General features: G+C 36.1%; 2 protein-coding genes across 3 annotated transcripts; both read right to left on the bottom strand.

The window, feature by feature from the left end:
• Window positions 1-119: 119 nt before the first annotated feature.
• LOC113676478 (uncharacterized) lies at window positions 120-6,041 on the bottom strand. The gene is made up of 4 exons (XM_089196384.1): window positions 5,358-6,041; window positions 3,496-3,654; window positions 2,587-2,842; window positions 120-1,778 (listed from the first exon to the last, which is right to left on the bottom strand). Exons 1-3 carry the CDS (start codon window positions 5,670-5,672, stop codon window positions 2,588-2,590), a joined length of 729 nt encoding a protein of 242 aa, XP_089052510.1. The 5' UTR covers window positions 5,673-6,041; the 3' UTR covers window positions 120-1,778; window position 2,587.
• A 695-nt stretch (window positions 6,042-6,736) lies between these two features.
• On the bottom strand, window positions 6,737-16,110 carry LOC113676476 (uncharacterized). 2 transcript variants are annotated; one of them, XM_027193137.2, is made up of 10 exons: window positions 15,862-16,110; window positions 15,685-15,738; window positions 14,078-14,138; window positions 11,831-11,857; window positions 10,298-10,327; window positions 9,936-9,974; window positions 9,089-9,162; window positions 8,327-8,403; window positions 7,973-8,037; window positions 6,737-7,360 (listed from the first exon to the last, which is right to left on the bottom strand). In XM_027193137.2, exons 1-10 carry the CDS (start codon window positions 15,902-15,904, stop codon window positions 7,306-7,308), a joined length of 525 nt encoding a protein of 174 aa, XP_027048938.2. In that variant the 5' UTR covers window positions 15,905-16,110; the 3' UTR covers window positions 6,737-7,305. The 2 variants fall into 2 exon arrangements, with proteins under 2 accessions (XP_027048938.2, XP_027048939.2); XM_027193138.2 differs by having other exon boundaries at window positions 14,078-14,135; window positions 15,862-16,091.
• Window positions 16,111-19,081: the final 2,971 nt, after the last annotated feature.

Here is a 19,081-nt window from a genome sequence, read left to right as displayed (position 1 = left end):
AAAATATTATACAAACACTAAACAATCTGTGAAGAAAAACAAAGTACTGATAAAAACATTCACTCCTGAAATAACAAGGAAGACAGTCTGTACAAAACTATCACTGAACCGCACAAAGCAAAGAGATACAATTTTATTTTTAGTCACGTATAGTTGTTAACAGCCTGACTTTGAATTAAACATGCACTCCAATTTTGATGGATTTGACTGAAATAGTCAATATGGTTTCTTCCTGGAAAATAAATAGGGTGATATGCTACTTACATAAAATATCAATTTACCTGTATACCGTCAATTTGAATTATCCATCTTAACCATACTTTATTCTGAATCAGGACTCGTTAAACAATTAAATCTATGATGCCACTTCACAACAGACAGCCTTTGTCAGGCTCTTAGAAACTGCAATAATTTTGTTATATCATCAGAGTTGATAATGCACATTGGCCATTGTAGAGAGTGTCTAAAGCTGATTTTTCAAGTATTTGCCTCTTGTCAGAGTAAAAAGAGAAGGAGTAACACTTGAAACATCAGCTTAGCAAACTCTCTGTAGTGGCCAATTTACATTTATTTCTTTAGCAACTCTGTTGGTAAAAGAAAACTACCTTGTAATCCCCCCACCAAAGCAGCAACATAGTTTCTTTAGCCCTTTCACTCCCAAGACCTAATTAGTAATTCTCCTTACTATCTGCCATACAATTCTTATGATTTTAGTTCAGAGAATTTGGTATTGGATCAACTAATAATCCCATGATTGATATTCTTCTCTATTCTCATCACCTGCCTGCTTGATATTGTAAGGAAAAATTATCTCTTGGTCACTTGTGGGAATGAAATGGTTAAAAAACCGTACCCCCTTTATCTTAGTAACTGCAGTCAACCTAAAAAGAGGGCAAGCAAAGACAGCCTGTATCTGATTTGGAAATTTATTTTTCACCTTGCCCTTCTGCAAAAGGAAAGCCAGTTGTTGTGCTAAAATACATGCCATTTGACTAACTCTCACCAATCAGGCAGAGTGAATGATGATAGTACAAGTTCTTGATGTAAATACACCAATCAAAGGCTAAGTCAGGAGCTTGTGTACCTTTGAAAAACTTCTTACATGTCAAGTTTTTCTCACTTTTCTCCACACCCTTGATATATCTTTGCTAACCAACTTTTTCAGTTATCACAACTAACTGTGAGCTTAGCATGTGCTAGGCAACAGGCCAGTGATTGTTTCCATCTGCTAGCTGACAATAGATAAATCTAACAAACAGATCCATCTAACAAACAGATTGAAGAAATTTAAAATTGTTTCTTGAAACAAGTCACAACATGACTTAGCCTGCATTCACTAATCAAATGAGAGGCTACAAGATCTTTAAAAAGCTGGTTTTCTTTCAGAAAAGTAAGCCTTTTGCACAAGGATAACTAAGCATAATGATACTATAAAGAAAAGTTACAAGTTCCCACCTCAAGGGGTTAAAGCTTTTAAGGTTTATTCATATCATAAAAAACTGATGGACATCCATATCTACTCTTGTCTACCTTAAAGCTGACTTAAGTTCATAGTTTTTAACAATGCTTTTAAGTTCAATGCTTTCCTGTGGTACACAGTGGCTTCCTATTGATGTTTTAAGTATTACATTATATAACTGATAGCTACAAGCTCAAGTGTACTGGTATTTACATTCTGAAAATCTGGGGTCACTTGCACAATACTCAACTATACATCAAATGAAAACAATCCATAAAACTATCATTTAGTACTCTGTACTGTGGAAAAAAAACAGCATCTGTAAACAGAAAAGTCACAGTTAAGTCAAAATGGTAGGAAGGTTGTCACAACATTACCAGATACATTTAAACAAGCACAATGCATTATGTACAAGTAAATTTACATTAATCAATAGCCAAAACAAAATTTCAAGCAGTAAATTAAATGAACCTCACTGCCTTTCCCCTTTGATCTCTAAAAGTGACCAGCATCTCATTTCTCCTTACAGTATCACCCCTGAATCACACATTAAGATCATGAGAATAAAGGAAATGATCACCAACTATAGAAGCTCGTGATTTTAAACAAATTCTCCTTGTCAGCATGGTAAGAAATGTACAGAGAAAAGTGTAGAGAATATGAATACTGATGTGAGGGTGTGAAGGATTAACTCTGCCATCGGTCTAGAAAACTTGCAACACTTTCTCAAGGTAAGAAGAGAAAAAAATCAAAACAAAGGCGGCCAAGTCACCCTTTTTCCTTCAGTGGACCTCTTCATTTTGTATGTTTTGTTTACCCATTTCAGGTCATTTGATAATACTCTAAAGAAATGTTTCTTTCAGATTTCCTCTAACTCGCATGCATATATATGCATAATTTACAAAAGATAACGCTTGGAATTCCTTTGAGACCTAAATTGGTAAACAAAAACAAACAAGCTCAAGAGGTCCACTGAGATATACCACAAACACTCTATATGAGTTCTCACTGACTTCTTGTAATATTCTTCTTTGTTGTTAAGAGGAGATATGTGCAATAAGTTTCCTTAAGGAAAATTGATGAACAGATGCAATTCTGAGAGTAAGAAGTTTAAATCTAATAATCACCTTATTCTGTTTGCTCAGGGCCTTGGGGGGTCATCTGCACTCTGTTTGATTCAGGAGCAGGAACAACATTGCTGTAGGCATGTTCTTGGGCACTGTGTTCCTGTGTTGGAACCATCCCTTCCTGATAAACCTGACCTTCTCCGGTGTCCTCCTCTTGAACAATTGTTCCATCCTCATTTGTTTTTGTTATAAATCTACCACCATTGCTGCGACGTCTTCGGCATGCATGCTGGTGTCTTGACTCATGGAGATATTTCTAACAAATACAAGTAACCTTTGAAGCTAAACAACATTGCACTGCTTTTTTTCTTCATTAGTCTACAGTTACTTTGTGGTCATAAAAACATCACACACAAGTGTGAAGTTCTTTTAAATTAATGACAATTTGCTATTTGGATTGCTCACAAGAAAGAACCAACCAATAATAAATTCAGCAAAATAAAACATGCTGTGCGCAGTGCAGTGGTTTGATCAAGTCAGGAAAAAAAAACATCTAATGCACACTTTTACAGTCACTAAAAACTATCTAAAGAAACTATAGTGCAGTGCTGGTGGGAGAGTAATTTGGTATTATCAACTGAATTGATAACACAAATTGGCCACCAAAAAGAGTTTCAAAGCTGACATTTCAAGTGTTAGCCCTTCGTCAGAGCAAATGACAAAGAGCTGATGCTCCAAACGTCAGTTGCATTTAATCGTTATACTCCCAAAATCTGATTGTTGATTTTCCCCTTTAGCTGCTACACATTTCCTTGTAAATTAGTTCCAAGAATTTTGTGTTTAATTATTCTCAATCATGATCTCTCAGCTGGATAATGAATAGATTTTAAAAGAGAAGAGTTACATGTCAATCACTTTTGGGAGTCAAGGCATTAGAGTAGTTCAGCAACAGATTTAGATCAAGCTAACCTTTCGAGTTTTGGGTATTTTTCCCTCAGCTTCAAGCTTTGCCCTTGCTTGCCGTCTTTTTATTATTCTATGGTACTGCTTTGCATTTACATAAAGGGGTTCATCCAAAGTTTCCATGGCAACTGGAAGTCTCTGAGCTCCTAGAGCCTGGCCATTCATCTGTTACAAACAAAATAAAGAGAAGTTTGGAAACATGTCAAAGGAAATCTTAATCTGTACATTCAGGGGTTCTTCAAGCTGCTTCATTTCTTCAGACTAATCATTTCAAGGGCAGCACAAAGTTGCATCAGAACATAATCACATACTCCAAAAAAATTATCAATTTTTGCCATTCACTATTTCAGTAACAATTTAAAAAATAAACCAGTTAGTTGGAGTCAATAACAAATTTCACCAGACATGGGTCTGCAGTGTACATTCAGCAAAAATTACTACAATAAGTTACAAAAGAGTTAGATAGTTTGGTCTGATCAACTGAGATGATAATGTAAGTTGGCCACAGTAAATAGTTTCTAAAGCTGATGTTTGGAGCTTTTCATCAGAGTTTTAATGCACAATACGTCAGCTTTGAAACTCTTAACAGTGGCCAATTTACATCATCAAGTCTGTTGATCAAACCAAATAAACTTGTAATACCCCACCAATGCAGCAGCATAGTTTCTTTACCCTTTCACTCTCACAATCTGACTGTCAATTCTCCCTTCCAGCTACTACATATTTCCCTTAAAAAATATATGTATTTATGTATCATACTAGAAGTTTTAGCGTGTAGTATTGCCAAGTATTTTTACTCGCTGTTTGTATTTTGACTTACTCTACAGGTTTGGCAAAATACAACACAACTTGTAAAAATACACAGTGATACTACACACCAAAACTTCTAGTATGATATATATATATATATTCACAGTTCCACCGTGCTTAAATGTACTATAAATAAATTATATTTTTCAGTTTGTCGAAAGATGTGAATAATGCTTGCCTCTATGATATTTTTTAGTGTAAATTTAATTTTATAGGCAAGTTTAACCAGCAATACTAAAGAGTGAAGCTGAGTTAGGAGGGCGAAAATAACAAAGAAGTTTCCCGATGGTCCTTTGTGACAAACTGATATTAAGATAGAGTCACAGTGTTCGTTCAATTTTTCGAAAACTTTTTAGAAAACTTTCTATCGATGGTCAGTACGGAAAACTGTAAATGTATTTTAAACCTTATTAAAGTAATCCCCGATATTTTAATCATCGTTACGCGATAAGAGAGCGATAAACTGGGATTACCTAAAAACAAAAATACACATGTATATTGCTCACATTCAAAAAACAGCTGTTCCGTTTATTAAATTCAAGGCACGAAAACTACGATTCACGAAAGATAAGAGGGCAGTTTTCGTGAAGAGCGGACTACTGGGAAAATGTTCTTTCCCTTAGTACAACGAAATCACTTACATGTGATCATTATGTGAAAATCCATCGATGTAAGTTCCTTTTCAGATGCGCGTTTACTCATTTCAATACAAACAAAAGTCCACTCATGCCTATTGCCAGAGCTTAGACCAATAGGGGCGCAGTTCGGGCGATATTTCTCGATTGGACGGTTTTAAATTCACGACTTTCAGCGACAGGTTCAATTTATAGAGACCAGGTAAACTCTGAAGCTCACAAAAATTAGTGATGTGATGGGTTTCATTCGTGGTCCATGCGAAGAATTCACGCCGCTAGCCCTCAAAATGGCGCACAACAACAGTACCGCATCTTTGGGAGAAGGATCGAACACGAGTCGACTATTTCCCTCGCCATTTCCGACGTGATTTCTATTGGCCTAAAACTCTTGTTGAATGTGAGAAGCTATTTAACAGTACTTACCATGGTTATTTGTCCATTTCCATTAGAAACAGCGGTTGTGGTTATTGTTCCGGCCGTAGGATTAAATTCAACGGGGTTCGCCATAAACGTTCTCTGATCAGGACTTCCGAACATTTGTAAGGCATGTTGCTGGGAAGGATCGACGATATAGAGACCTTTTCCCTGATCAGGCTGAATGAGATTTACAGTTGTATGCGATGCAGGGACCGTGTGAGTGACTGTCGCGGTATTCTGCGCAGCATAGTTTGTCAGTTGCGGGGAAGTTGGAGCCGCTTCCATCGCCATTTTTGAAGTTTCTCCTATGTCTAAACTCATGAATATTTGATTGATAACCAATGTAATATGACAGGAGACTGGGAACTAAATCGCAGTTTTCTTCCATTTCACCACCGAACATTTTCTTCCATTTCACCACCGAACATTTTCTTCCATTACCTTGTATAAATATGATAAAAATAAGGAACAAAAATAAAAAAAAGTATGCTAGATTTGTTAGGTAAACATTAGCCTGAAAAGACTCTATAAGTTGGAATCTTATATTAACAGACCTTGACACATGCCTACAACCACAATTAAGAGCAAGTTTTCTGTCACATGGTGCCACTCTTTTCCTAATCATTAATTTTTTTTGTTATTTACAAAAAAATTTGTATCAAGTATTTCAGTAATTTTATCAAAATCATTAGTAAACTTAGTTTGTCGTGGTGAAAGCGAATTATATGACCAGCCCTTTGTTTTTGATGAAAGCTTCCATCAGAGCATGTCAACATTTATTTTTTAGGAGCCGTTTTTGATCATAATTGTAAAAAGGATTTTTACTCCAACCCTTTTACCCTTCACCCCTAAGACATTAATTACCAGTTTATGTGGCCATTCTCTCCACAAAGAGTGACTGCAAAGAGTGACATATTATCACTACCTTCATTTATTCTGGAGAGAAAAATAACTAATTTCAAATGATAACTAAAGGTAAATTAAGAAATGTCATGCATCCCAGTTTGAAAATTACAAAAAGAAAAATTTCAGGTGTGATGACACTGCAGGAACACCACAGGAAGAAATAACTGTTAACCTTTGCAAACCGTCTGCTGTTTAGAACAGCCCCAAAGGAGACCAGAAAATCCTTAGACACTAGAACTATTTCTGGATTGATGCTGTATGGAAAAGGGGCCGATCAGACCCAAGATAACAAAACTGTAAGGCAGCAACAATAACTAGAGTACAGTTTTATGGTTCTCTGACATGTCTTGATTTCCAGTGTAATTGCTCATGACATGGTAATCACAATATACAGTATTCTGAGTTCAACAGCAAATGTTTCACTAACTTACCTCATTCAAAATTGACCCTAACACCAGAGACATGATTAAGAATCAAAGTTTTCAGAAATGCTTTATTTTTTGTTTTTCAAAATAACGTACAGTTATATACAATGCTGGCCTTAAAAATTTTAAAACAAGGAAATGAGGCATAAAGCTATAGTTACTAAAGAAAAAGTGGCCATGAGTACCACAGTTTGAAACAGAGACAACAAAAAACAAACAGATTTTGAAAAACAGCAAATGAAAAGGGTAGAACATTAACCCTTCAACTACAAAAAAATTGACTACACCTAGAACTTCTCTTTTCTAAATTAATCAAGAAAGTTAGGTCAAGGTACAACATAGTACCGTTTGGCTGACAGCTTTGTTTCTTTTTCACTATCTTCTTCTTCCATAATACATTAAAAATTTGGAAGAAACTCCAGAGAGTTTGAGGGTTAAAATATTTTGAAAAGGTGATATGAAACATATTCAAAAACAAAAAGGATTGAGAATAATGTGCCCTAGATTTCTGTTAGTTAGAACCTAACTACAACATCAGGTCAAAAGAGAAATATGGATGGAACTCATGACAGACCCACTTGCTTGCCCTGAGTGACTTGGATGTACCAAAAAACAAGAACTAACTAATTAACATAGTCTAGGGGTCTGTTGAACCCTCCTCTTCTGTTCATGTATTGTCTGTTGAAGAAGAAGCAACACAAAATGAATATGACACAGTCAACCTTCTGAAAAATGCAAAAGAAAAAATCTGCTCAATTCTCCTGGGAGCCAAATATTTGTTTTGCAATGATCCTCTCTTCTACCAAGGGAAATATTAATTCTTGAAACCCTTGGGGTGACCAACACATAATTTCTCCTTACAGTAGTAGTATTTTCTCCTTACAGTTATACTTCTTTCCTCTTTTATCAAATCATTCATTGAGATCATGAGAATATAGGAAATAATCACTAACGTCAGAAGCCTTTATTGTAAAAAAAAATTCTCTATGTCAATACCAAAGCAAATGTTTAGAGAAAAGTATGGAAAATATGGATACTGATGTTAGGGTGAAAAGGATTTATTGTTGCTTGATCAATGTGACTCATAATTCTTTCTTCTACTTGCAACAGAATCATGTTATATCAAGAGTAAAATCCTCTTTCTGATGAACTTCAGCATTCTTATTACCTGTTTCCAGGATAATGTACTGATAGTGCAAGGAGAAATTACATGTTGAACACACAGGCCAGTTGTTAAGGGTTAAAATATTAAAATAAGAAGACATTAGACTTATACTTGTATGCAGTTACCTGTATTTGTTAGCTTTTTTTACACTGGAGTAGCTTGAATTACATGCTCCTGCCACATGTTTACCCTGGAAGGAAACACACAATCATTGTTTAAGTCTTTTAGTTTGCTTTCTTGTGAAGAAATGCCTCTAGTTACTGTCAAACCTAGATTATCCGGACCTCAATTATCTGGACCTTGATTATCTGGACTTGCTCTGGTCCCATTATCTACAAACATTTATATTCATATTTTCAGCTAACTGCACTCTCCATGATCCAAACTTTTAAGCCCAGTACCCACAAGTCAAGATAATTGAGGTTTGACCCTATTAGGTACTAAGTTAAAACAACTGGTGTATTGAAGATCACAACAACCTTAGTTGAATCAAAATTGGAGAATCCCATCATTTTCATCATGGCCTCTTCATCTTCATTAGGAATCTCTTCAACATCTGAGAAGGAAAGAGATGCATAACTCATAAATGGGAAATAATCATAATGACAAGTGTAAAGGATCACTGATGTTTAATGCCAACTGAAGGACAGATTATGCAATGTCCTGGTTACATTAAATGATACTATTATTGAATAACACAGGGTTGTCATCAAACAATGTTATAGATGCATGATCTGTACTGAGTAGGTGGCTTAATTGAATTATGTTTGTGTAGCAAGCATGACATGTTGCAAAGCAAAATGCCTGTCTAGGGGGGTCTGAAAAAAATGCAAAATTTGAAACTCTCTAAAGTGCGATGTCTAGCATCCTGGACAATATTTGAGTAACTTTTTTTAAGCCAGACACTAGTGTTAGAATCAGTTCAAAAGTACTCATTTTCTGTCTAATCACAATTTACAAAGTAGCTGGTGCAATAATTGGTCTGACAGCTGGCAGTTTCTGCAATCTACTGGGTTCTAATGACAACTCTGTAACAATTCCATTTCAAGGAGTGTTCAGTCTGTGATAAAATTACCTTAATTTGAAAAAAAAAATCTGTAAAAAACAGACAGGTAGAGAATTAAAAATTCACCAACAAAGGGACATTCTCAGCACTGACCAAAAAAAGAAACATATCAAGATGAGTTGAGAGAATCTACCTTCTGATGTCATGGGTTAAAGGTCTAAGAGTATGTCCATACCTGCTGAGGCTTCTGTTCTTTTGTCGCCCTCTGTTGATGTATCATTTTTATCTGTCTTCCTTTTCTCTGCAGACCTGACCACAACAGAAATAATTATCCAATTTAGAATCACTACTTTAGCCATTCTTAGATCAGGGGAAACAAAGGTTAGATGAGGAGGTAACAATAAGGAGAAAATCGGCTTTTGTTATTTTAAAGCAGGAGGTTAAAATCTGCTCACTGTGAGTTAATGGGTTTCAACATAATTTTTATTTGAATACTCATTAACAGTACAGTCTGCACTTGAGCCAAGTAACTCATTCAGCCAGCGCTTAATCATCCTAGATTCTGTAGCATGAAGCAATTCTAAGCATTGCTTCTCCCACAAAATGGGATGCTTGTCCAATACCCATTTATACTCCTGGGTGGAGAGGGACACCATGAGAGTTGTGTCTTGCCCAAGAACACAATACAATGACCCCGCTATGTCTCCAAAGCAGACCTCTCAACCCTAAGTCTAGTATATTAACCCTTTAATCCCTGCGAGTGACTAGCATCTAATTTCTCCTTTTAATTTTACCCATGAATCAAACATCAATGTCATGAGAATAAAGGAAATGATAATCAACTGAAGAACCTCTTGATTGTCAAACAAGTTCTCCTTGCCAGCACCTTAGGACATGTATAGAGAACAGTATAGAGAATATGCACACGGATGTTAGGGTGTAAAGGGTTAACCATTAAGCCAGCACATCTCCAATTTAATACACTTTACGTACTAGGTAAATATCACTTTGATACAATCATACAAAATATATAATATAGGGGCTTTTAAAGCACCAGGAACACAGATTTGCCAAACACTCACCTTGAACGTGATCTTTTGGAGCGCCTAGGTGATGATGATCTAATAGAATCATAAAACCACAATTTGTAAACTGAACAAGTATAAACGAGTCCCAATATTTAAAGAAATTTTGTTGGAAATCTTCATCTCAGGGACAAAAGTTGTTGTCATATGGTCAAAAAACTGGATTTGAAGTAGTTCCCCCACCATGATAAAATGAAAATACAATCAATATACACAAATATGAAGTTGACATAAATCAAACTCGGTGTAACATATCTTCAGGTTTGTCACCCTATGGCCAAGGGTTGCCTTCATTCCTGACTTTTCAAGGCCCTTTCTTTAGCATATGACCATTGGCATGGTCTTATATTTTGCCTCACCTGGACCTCCTTCTCCTTGGAGACTGTGATCTGCAAATAGGGTAACAAAGAATTAGTAATCAACTAATATTGTAAGCCAGTTGATGAGTACTTTTTTTTTATCACTTAGTGCATGAAATTTCTAACAGTGGTGGGTTTTAGTCTTACATAATGGCTGATCGAGAGCTCAACCTGGTTTCAGAAGCAAGAAGTATAGTATCCTTATTCCCATTGCAGAGAATGGATAGAGTATTAGACCATCACATGGAACCCATGTAGACATTTTTAAGTTTCCAAGACAGTTTCCTGGTTTCCATTTCTACTCCTGAATGGCAGAATTCAAAGTAAATCACACAGTCAGAGCTTGAATGTGAATCTCTGAAACCTGTGTCCAGCATGTGAACCATCATAAAGCCATGATTTCCGTTGGCAAACCTAAAATTATTCACAAAGGGGTTGCTGTCATGCAGCAAAAAAGACTGGTCTTTAATATACAACTATATCTAGCACTGAAAAAGGTTAAAGCCATCTAGATTAACCTGATTTGCCCGTGTCCTCAAACCTGAAATAAACATTTTAACATGATATTGACTTTACCAAAAATTATTGTAGGTCAAAGAGGAGTACTGGGCAACCCACACCCCCTCTTCCCTCCCTAATGACCGATTCTGTGTTGACTCAACTTGTGGATAATTTTTGAAAAAACTTTATATAACAGCAGATACTTTGTCTGTTCTTCAAAACATACCAAGTGGATATCTGATGGACAGCATTGTCCACACATTGAAAAACCATGGTGTAGGTGATATTCATGGCTTTAAACACTTGTTGTAAGCCACTCAAGTGGCTAGAAGAATCAAGAGATACTTCAGTGTTAAATATGAATAGCTGGCTTAAAAGTAAACTGCCAGTTGCAACAATAAGGTTAAATTTAGAGAGAAATAATTCAGGAAAGGAACTTTTTTAAAGTACAATTCCTTCTTTTATGTCCCATATCTAGCAAAAAATATCTGAGAATGAAAAAAAGGTGTAAGGCACTCAGTTCAAGATAACCTAACTTAATTGGCAACCTGAAGAATGCAACTAGTTACAAAGGTTTGATCGAAAAATGTGAATTCATATCGTTTGTTTGCCAGTCTTTTCATTTCCACTCTTCCAGGTAGCAAGTTGGCATAATTTTGTCCTACACTTACCAAATAGTTTTGTAGCTTTTAGGTAAAAAACAACCAGCATAGGACCTGGTGCCATATGACTTAATACCTCATGGTACATGTAAGGACAGCATTTGAAGATATTAAACTCACAATGAAGGCAGTATGAGAGATGATGCATTTGCAAGACTGTCTGCCTCTCTCTTTCATGGTTGGGGTTCAACTTAGTCATTTCTAGGTTAAGCACCATCTTCATTTTTATCTGTGCTGTGATAAGTTTTACTTAGAATCTCCTATTTCCCTCCATTAAAGACAAAAAGGGAAAGATTTACACAGAAAGAGATTCTATATGTAGTTCTGCCAGTGTAAAGTTGTATTCAACTACAAATTAAAATGTATTTACCTTCTGTGTCTTCTTGGGGAAGGGGATCTAAAACAAAAGAGGAAGAAGATTTAATTTCGAAAAAACATACATTCAAACCTCTCTTCTTTACCACTTTTTACACGTGACTACCTCACTTCCAAATCACAAATTTTTCTTTTGAATACAGTGTGTTTGAAAACTCCTATTAAATACCCCTCAAAGATGACCATGACTGAAAACTTTTATGTACAATATGAGTAAGCTTTTTAGGTTAAGATGGATCTTAACATTTAAAATGGTGTGTCCTTGTCTCTAAAAACCATGATACTATTAGCCTACATCCATTCAGATGCAAAAAAAAGAGAGGGAATGAGGCCCTTATTGATAAACATTTATCCCTAAAGCTTGATCAATAAAAGATTTTTTTAACATGCTTAACAAGGTTATCAAAAAGTGCCGGCAACCGGCGATATTGCCAGCCACTTTTTCAGTTGCGCCGGCTACAGTTTGTCGGTTGAAAAAAAAAAGAAGAAGAAAGAAAACATAAGGAAAAAAGAAAGGTTTTGAATCTACTGAAACCAAGAATGAAGTGCCTCATATTGTGGAGTAATGATAAAGAAAAGAAAATGCAACAAAACAAGAATCAGAAGTACTCTAGTGTTTTGTATTTCGGAACGCTTCTCAATGATTTTCGCGAGATGTAATCCGATGCCTGCCGACACGACTAGATGCAAAATGATTGCCTGTAGTTTTCTGTGTGCTAATTGGATTAGTTTGTTTTCTGAATTTCTTGAATTCACTGATGCTTGATACTAATTTGGTATCTCACTTAAAAACTAAATGGGAAATAATCTTGAACTAGCACTTTCTGAGTCATTTGCACTTTAATACAATTCTGAAATTCACCGTTGTTTTGATAAGCAACATCACGTCAAATAATTTCTCATGGTCAAAATACAATAAAGATTTCAAGTTGTACTGATGGCAAGAGAGCAACGGTATTTTTGAGTCATAGGAAAAATCGAAAGAAGATAGAATCCTGTTTGAAACCAGTAGTCTCTTTCAATTCTACACTTACTGTACACTTTGCAGGAAAGCACTGGTACTCCAAATTTTTTTTCTTTCACAAAAAAATTTGTGCTGTGTGTCACATGTGACTACTAAACTGACAGACTGACTGACACATGACTACTAAATTGTTTTTTTGAACTCACTAATAAAAATGATTAAATCTTCTTAGAGTGGTAATAGGAATGTTAACTGTTGCCAGTTAGAATAGTGCAAACATATAAAAATTGCTTCAAGGAGAGCCAATTTCAGCTGGTGGAAAAACCCTACATTCGTTTTGCTTCAGGCGCCACCGCCCCTGTACCCTGCTGGGGGCCTTGGCGGCTCCCAGACCCCCCACCTAGCATGGGAGGCCTTTGACCCCCAGTGCTGCCTACTTTCTTACATTCTCCTTCTACTTCAAATCTTTTTGACAACCCTGCTTAAAATATTTCACCGCATAATTGCCAATTATAAAAATAATATCAAACACATTAGAGCTTTCTTTGATTTGGATATACATAGATGTGTTTAAGACTCTTTTGTTACCCAAACTGCCCAAAACATTTCTTCACATGATAAAAAAAAGTTGGTCAAAAGTTTTGAAGTATGTGATTAAGCTATATGTAGGTAACAGGATTTATGTTGATAATTAGGTGGGCACTCTGTAAGCCAATTAAAACATAGGATTCCCTTTATCATGCCTGCTTGCAAATCCAACCATATGATTTATCTCCATTGCCTGAAATTGTCTAACTGTCTTAACCTCCAAGAAGCAAGATAATTTTATAAGCCTTTCAAAATGATATGGGATTCTCATTGTGATGTTCTACTGGTTCAGAAACCATAAAATATAAAGTATTTAGGGTTAACACATGCATTTGAAAATTAATTAGACTCCAAAGTGAAAACAATCTATGACCTAAAATTAAGAGCCTATAATGTACAGTTCAACTTCTCATAGAAAATGACCAGTGGTGAGTGACAGCAAGGGTATTTACTCACAGAAGGTTTGGCTGCCTACTCCTAATATTGCATTTAATTAACAACACACATTATGTTTAATGTTTATCTTTGATTAAGATATTTTTCATGGTGGTATATGATAACAGTTTAATGCAACACAGGAAATGAAAATCTGAACCACAAACATCCAAGGCTTTTTCAAGACAAAATCATCTCCACTTAATCACAAAACTGTCATGCTGACAAACTAAAATTATGCATCTGTCACTGCACCTTGAAAAAGAGCGATGTCTTCGTCGTTTTGGTGACCTGGATCTGCTTCGTCTGCGATCTACTAATGAAATGGCCATGTGTAAGCAAGGTGAATTTAAATAATAATAATAATAATAATAACTTTATTCATGTGTCAATTATAAAAAATAGCAGTAATGAAACCACTAAGTAAGGACACAACAAAATAGTTTAAATAAAATAGTAAATAGCTAAAATATTGATATTCGAATAATTTACATGTAAGATATGTACAGATTCTATCTCTAAACTAGCTCACTCTCTCTACTACTCTCTAATAAATAGCTAAATATTAATATAAGAATAGTTTACATGTAAAATAAGTAAATCTCTCTCTAAAACCCGCTCACTCTCTCTACCCACACACTCACGATTGTAATTCATCCATTCGCAGTATAAATAATTAATTAAATTATGTTTATAATTGAATGAGGCTGAAAATTTGTGGTCAGCAGAATTAGGCAAGGGCACCTTGATTCCCTGGCGATAAAAGACGGGGGGGGGGGGGGGGGGAGAAAATCTGAGCCTAACAAACAAAAAAAAAACCACATAACTAAGAATCATGCGCTGCAAACCAAGCAGTCCACACAGCCACCATCGCCCATAAGCATTTCCAAATCCAATCCTCTGACTGCCCTCTTAAAACACGCTAGTGAATGCAAAGTCCTAATACGGGAAGGTAGCTTAGCCCATAGCACAGGTCCTAAATACCTAAGGGAATGCTTGCCATAATGAATAGAGTTAAATCTTGGAATAGCAAATTCTTTAACTCTTAAGTTATACACTATATGATTTGTTGAAAATAAATCTTGTATATAACTTGGTGCTAGCTTAAATTTTACTTTATACATGATGGTCGCAATATCTTGCAATCTACGGTTCATTAAGGTGGGCAATTTAGCCCAATCTAGTAACCGCTTATAGTTAGTATTCCAGTCACAGAAAACTGCCCTAAGACCCCTCTCCTGGACACGCTCCACTTTTTTTTTTAAATAGTGTTGATCCACAAGATGAAATTTTAAAATCTCACTCTAACATTAGATTTAGCCATTCAAGGAACAAATGTCTTATTTCAATTCTGATGTTAAGGGCCCTTGTTTCTTGTTTTAAATTTCTTGATTAAAAAAAAAACATCAAAAACAATTTCAATTCGTCATTTCTAGAAATACTTCACATAAGGAAGATTAACCAAGATTTCTTGTGTCCAAAATCATTCTTATACTTTAACCCTTTACACTCGAACATCAACATCCACATTCTCCATACTCTTCTCTATACATTTCCTTTGGTACTGACAAGGAGAATTCTTTAAACAATGATGCTTCTTAGATTGGTGATCATTTTCCTTTATCCTTGTGATCTTAATGACTGATTCAGCAGTATAATTGTAAGGAGAAATTAGATTCTGGTCTAACTCTTAGGGGTTTAAGGGTGAACACGTTTTACATTTTTTTTAACCCTTATTTAAGGACCCATTTCCTTTTTAAATTTCAAAATGACGATCACATTTCTAACTTTCTGAGAAAAGAACTTAGCTCGAGTGTCCAAAGAGCAGATCTTAAGCAGAACTATCCAATTTGGGCACTTACCATCTTTTCTTCGTTCTTTTGAACGTGATCGACTACGTCTACGTTCTGTAAAAACTGTCAAAGTAGGATATGAAAGCATAACGCTGAAGAGAGCTTTATTTCTTTCAATTACAATTACAAATAATTCCTCTTCTCAGTTGAGAAACAAAAAAAATACTTGATGTTTTCGAGACTTACCTCTGCCACGGGGAGAGCGGCTACGACTTCTACTCCGCGGCATACCTTTAGATAATATCCTTAGCTAACTAGAATTAAGAGTAACGTATTCAAACCTGCGATGAATCGAAACGTTTTTGAAAATTTTATAAAACGACAAAGGGTCGTGGAAACATCAAGGATACACGAGCTGAAGGCTCGCATTTGGACTAGCGGTTACTTACTTCAACCTTATGTGTACGCCTATTTTCAGAACACCTCATGTATTACGGGCTCATATATAGGCATCATCAGCTGACAGAGCAAAGACGACTGAGAGCACAATCAAATCACAATTTTCGTAACCTACCTCCGACTCATAAAGCTCGTAAAACCTTTTGAAGCTCTCTACAAGCGAACTAGACCCTGTGAGCAGGGTAACTGGGATACCTGGGTGGTACTGGATCCTTGGAATCAAGTGTAGTGATACTACGGGTGTCGAACTAGTATACTGAAATAGTGAGCTCAAGTCTAGCCAAGTTATTTTTTTGTAGGCTGGGTGGATTATTTGAAATATTGTAAATGGTCTACATTATTACAAAAGGAAAGAAGAGTATTAACGCGGAAAAGAATGAAAATGTCGAATTACCTTACACACAGGTATTTTGTGGTAGATTGTGTGTGTTGTGCGAATAAATGTAACCAAAAATTAACTGTATTGGTGCTACGGATACCTGTTAGTACAAAATGCAGACAGCAGACCGGATACGAAATATAGACTGCAGAATGCAGAGTTGGTACAAAATGCAGACTGAGAATCTGAAGAGTTTTTACGTCTGGTATATAATAACATGTTATCTTGCAGCTTGCCGAGCGTCACGCAATCGCTTTTCCGCGATCAGCCTTCACGATTATTTGCACTATTGTGGAAAATTCCTGGCCCATTACTTGATGAAAATCGATCGTAATATAATTTCAAGCCTTCAATATAGTCTTCTTACTTTGCACGCGAGTTGGTTGGTGTGATGTCTGTACAGATTTTACCAACGTAATAAAAGTAGATTACGTGAATAACAGTGATGGTAAAGCAAGCTTAAAACGGCAGAAATCGCCAGAAACTACAACGGATACACAGGGTATGAGTAGTTTTTATTGATTTTACGAGAAAAATTTTCATATTTCGAAATATTTATCGTTGTAAATCGACTATATTTCGTTTCCTATACTATTCTTTATAACGTGTTCAAATTTTCAACTGTTCCTCTCGTAACTTAGCACTGAGTCACACAGCGCGTGACGCGTTCATGAATTAATCGTTGGCTTTTTCTCGAGGCGTGAGCATGGGCCGCCTGTGACAAGACAATTGCGTAAACAATACTTAACATAATAACATTATACACAAAAAACACAGGATTTTGGATCATGTATTTATTAAAAAGGAATATCCATACAACTACAATGAAAACAAACATAAGATTAACCTTTCTGATCGTGAAATATTGAAGAAATGTAAAATGGTTTCCGTGTTTACATAGCCTGATGTAAACACACGGGAGGTTGGGAGAACACGAGATAAGCGTGTAAAATAACTAATGAAAGAGGAACGAAAACCGTGTTTACATACGCTCATATAAAATGGTTTTATGGCCAATCAGAGCGCGCGTACTATTTGAATTATTTTATAAAATATATATACAAACTCATTTAGTCAGTTTAGGCGGACAACCAGAGACTGGAGACATTCGTGTATTTCACCGCAGACAGGAATGGCTCCAACTCATGCGTATATTAATTTTTTTTTCGTTCTGGCTAAATAATTCATACACTGAGATAAAAACTGAAAGAGCGATTTATTAGGTTCTTCTTAAGTTGAAGTCTTCAGTGCTTGCAAATGAAGCCCTCTTTTCTTACTACAGGGCTTCCTAAGTTTTAAAATAATGCAGCAACTGCATCTCACGTTTGGAAAATCACGCAATGTTGCGTGACGCTACGACCGATGTTTTTAATTTACAGTATGCTCTGCTGGAGAAATATGGCTTAGCCACAATCGAGGGAGTTTTTTTTCGTGGAAAACTGATTTTCTAGGTTATTGTTCACATGAAGGACAAATCCATTCATCGGGCTCTTCATCTGTTTCAAAACTACTGCTCGCACAGCGCTGCTCACTAGTTTAGTTTTAAATTTTTTTTTTCAAAAACTGTTTAAAAAATTATTTTGAAATTATTGAAAAATTATTACAATTGAGTTGGAGCTATTCCTGTCTGAAATACAGGAATGGCTCCAGTCTCTGGTCGTGCGCGTGAACTGACTAAATGAATTTAGTCACCGGAGCTAGTCAGCAGATGACTTTTCCATCGCCGGAATATCGCTGAACGACCTCGCTGAACAAGCTAGACTCTGCCTTCTCTTCATTATGTATGCCATTAAGTAGCCATTTCTTGTTTGACTCATCGGTGTTTTCACATTGATATTTCATTGTTCCGCTTCGAGACACGCGGTTAACCATACTCACGTGTAAGGAGTTAAGATATAAGTTATTAACTTTTACTATTTTTATCATCCAATCACAGGTCGGAGCCATTCCTGTATTTAGTCGCTTGTTTCACAAGCAGTTTGCATCCATTAGAGTTTTGTTCTTCAGTTTCACGGTAATAGTGTTGTTCAGTAGATTGCATAGAGTATATGCAGTTTGGTTTCAGATTTCAGAATTTGCTTTTTACAACAAGTGTACGTTTTTCAACTAAGACGTTGGCATACTTGGCATACAAGGCATACAAGGCATACAAGGCTTTCATAGCTTTCAAGCGTTCGCGACTCAATCCGTTCCAAAATTACCGCTCAATAACATCTTTTAGTGTGGATTGACCGCGAACAATACGACTTGTGTATGCGTCTGTAAGTATTTTGAGCGTTTGCGCCATAATGCTCTAGGTGGTTGTAACCCATACACGTTGAAATACAAAACGACAGACGAAAGAGTTTTACAAGCAAACATCTCGTGGTTCGTCATGTGACCCGGCCCTGTCCGTGCATGACAACGTCAATCATCATCAAGATAACACGCGTGATCAGCATGTGAACACCTCATTCGATCACAGTTAGTTGTCATGGTGTTGAGGGCCCAATGACCACTGGGTACTATTGCGCAATTTTTCCATTTTGTGGCGGTGGAAAAAAAAAAAGACGACAGAAAAAAAAGGCATTTTATGACTGGGCTACCACAGGTATCCCAGTAACAAAAATGGTCTTACAGCAATTAAGC

The sequence above is a fragment of the Pocillopora damicornis genome, chromosome 2 (genome assembly GCF_964200805.1).
Source record: "Pocillopora damicornis chromosome 2, jaPocDami1.2, whole genome shotgun sequence".
Classification (NCBI taxonomy): Eukaryota; Metazoa; Cnidaria; class Anthozoa; order Scleractinia; family Pocilloporidae; genus Pocillopora; species Pocillopora damicornis.
Note: the sequence above shows the minus strand (reverse complement) of the source record. Positions and strands in the feature narration are given on the sequence as shown.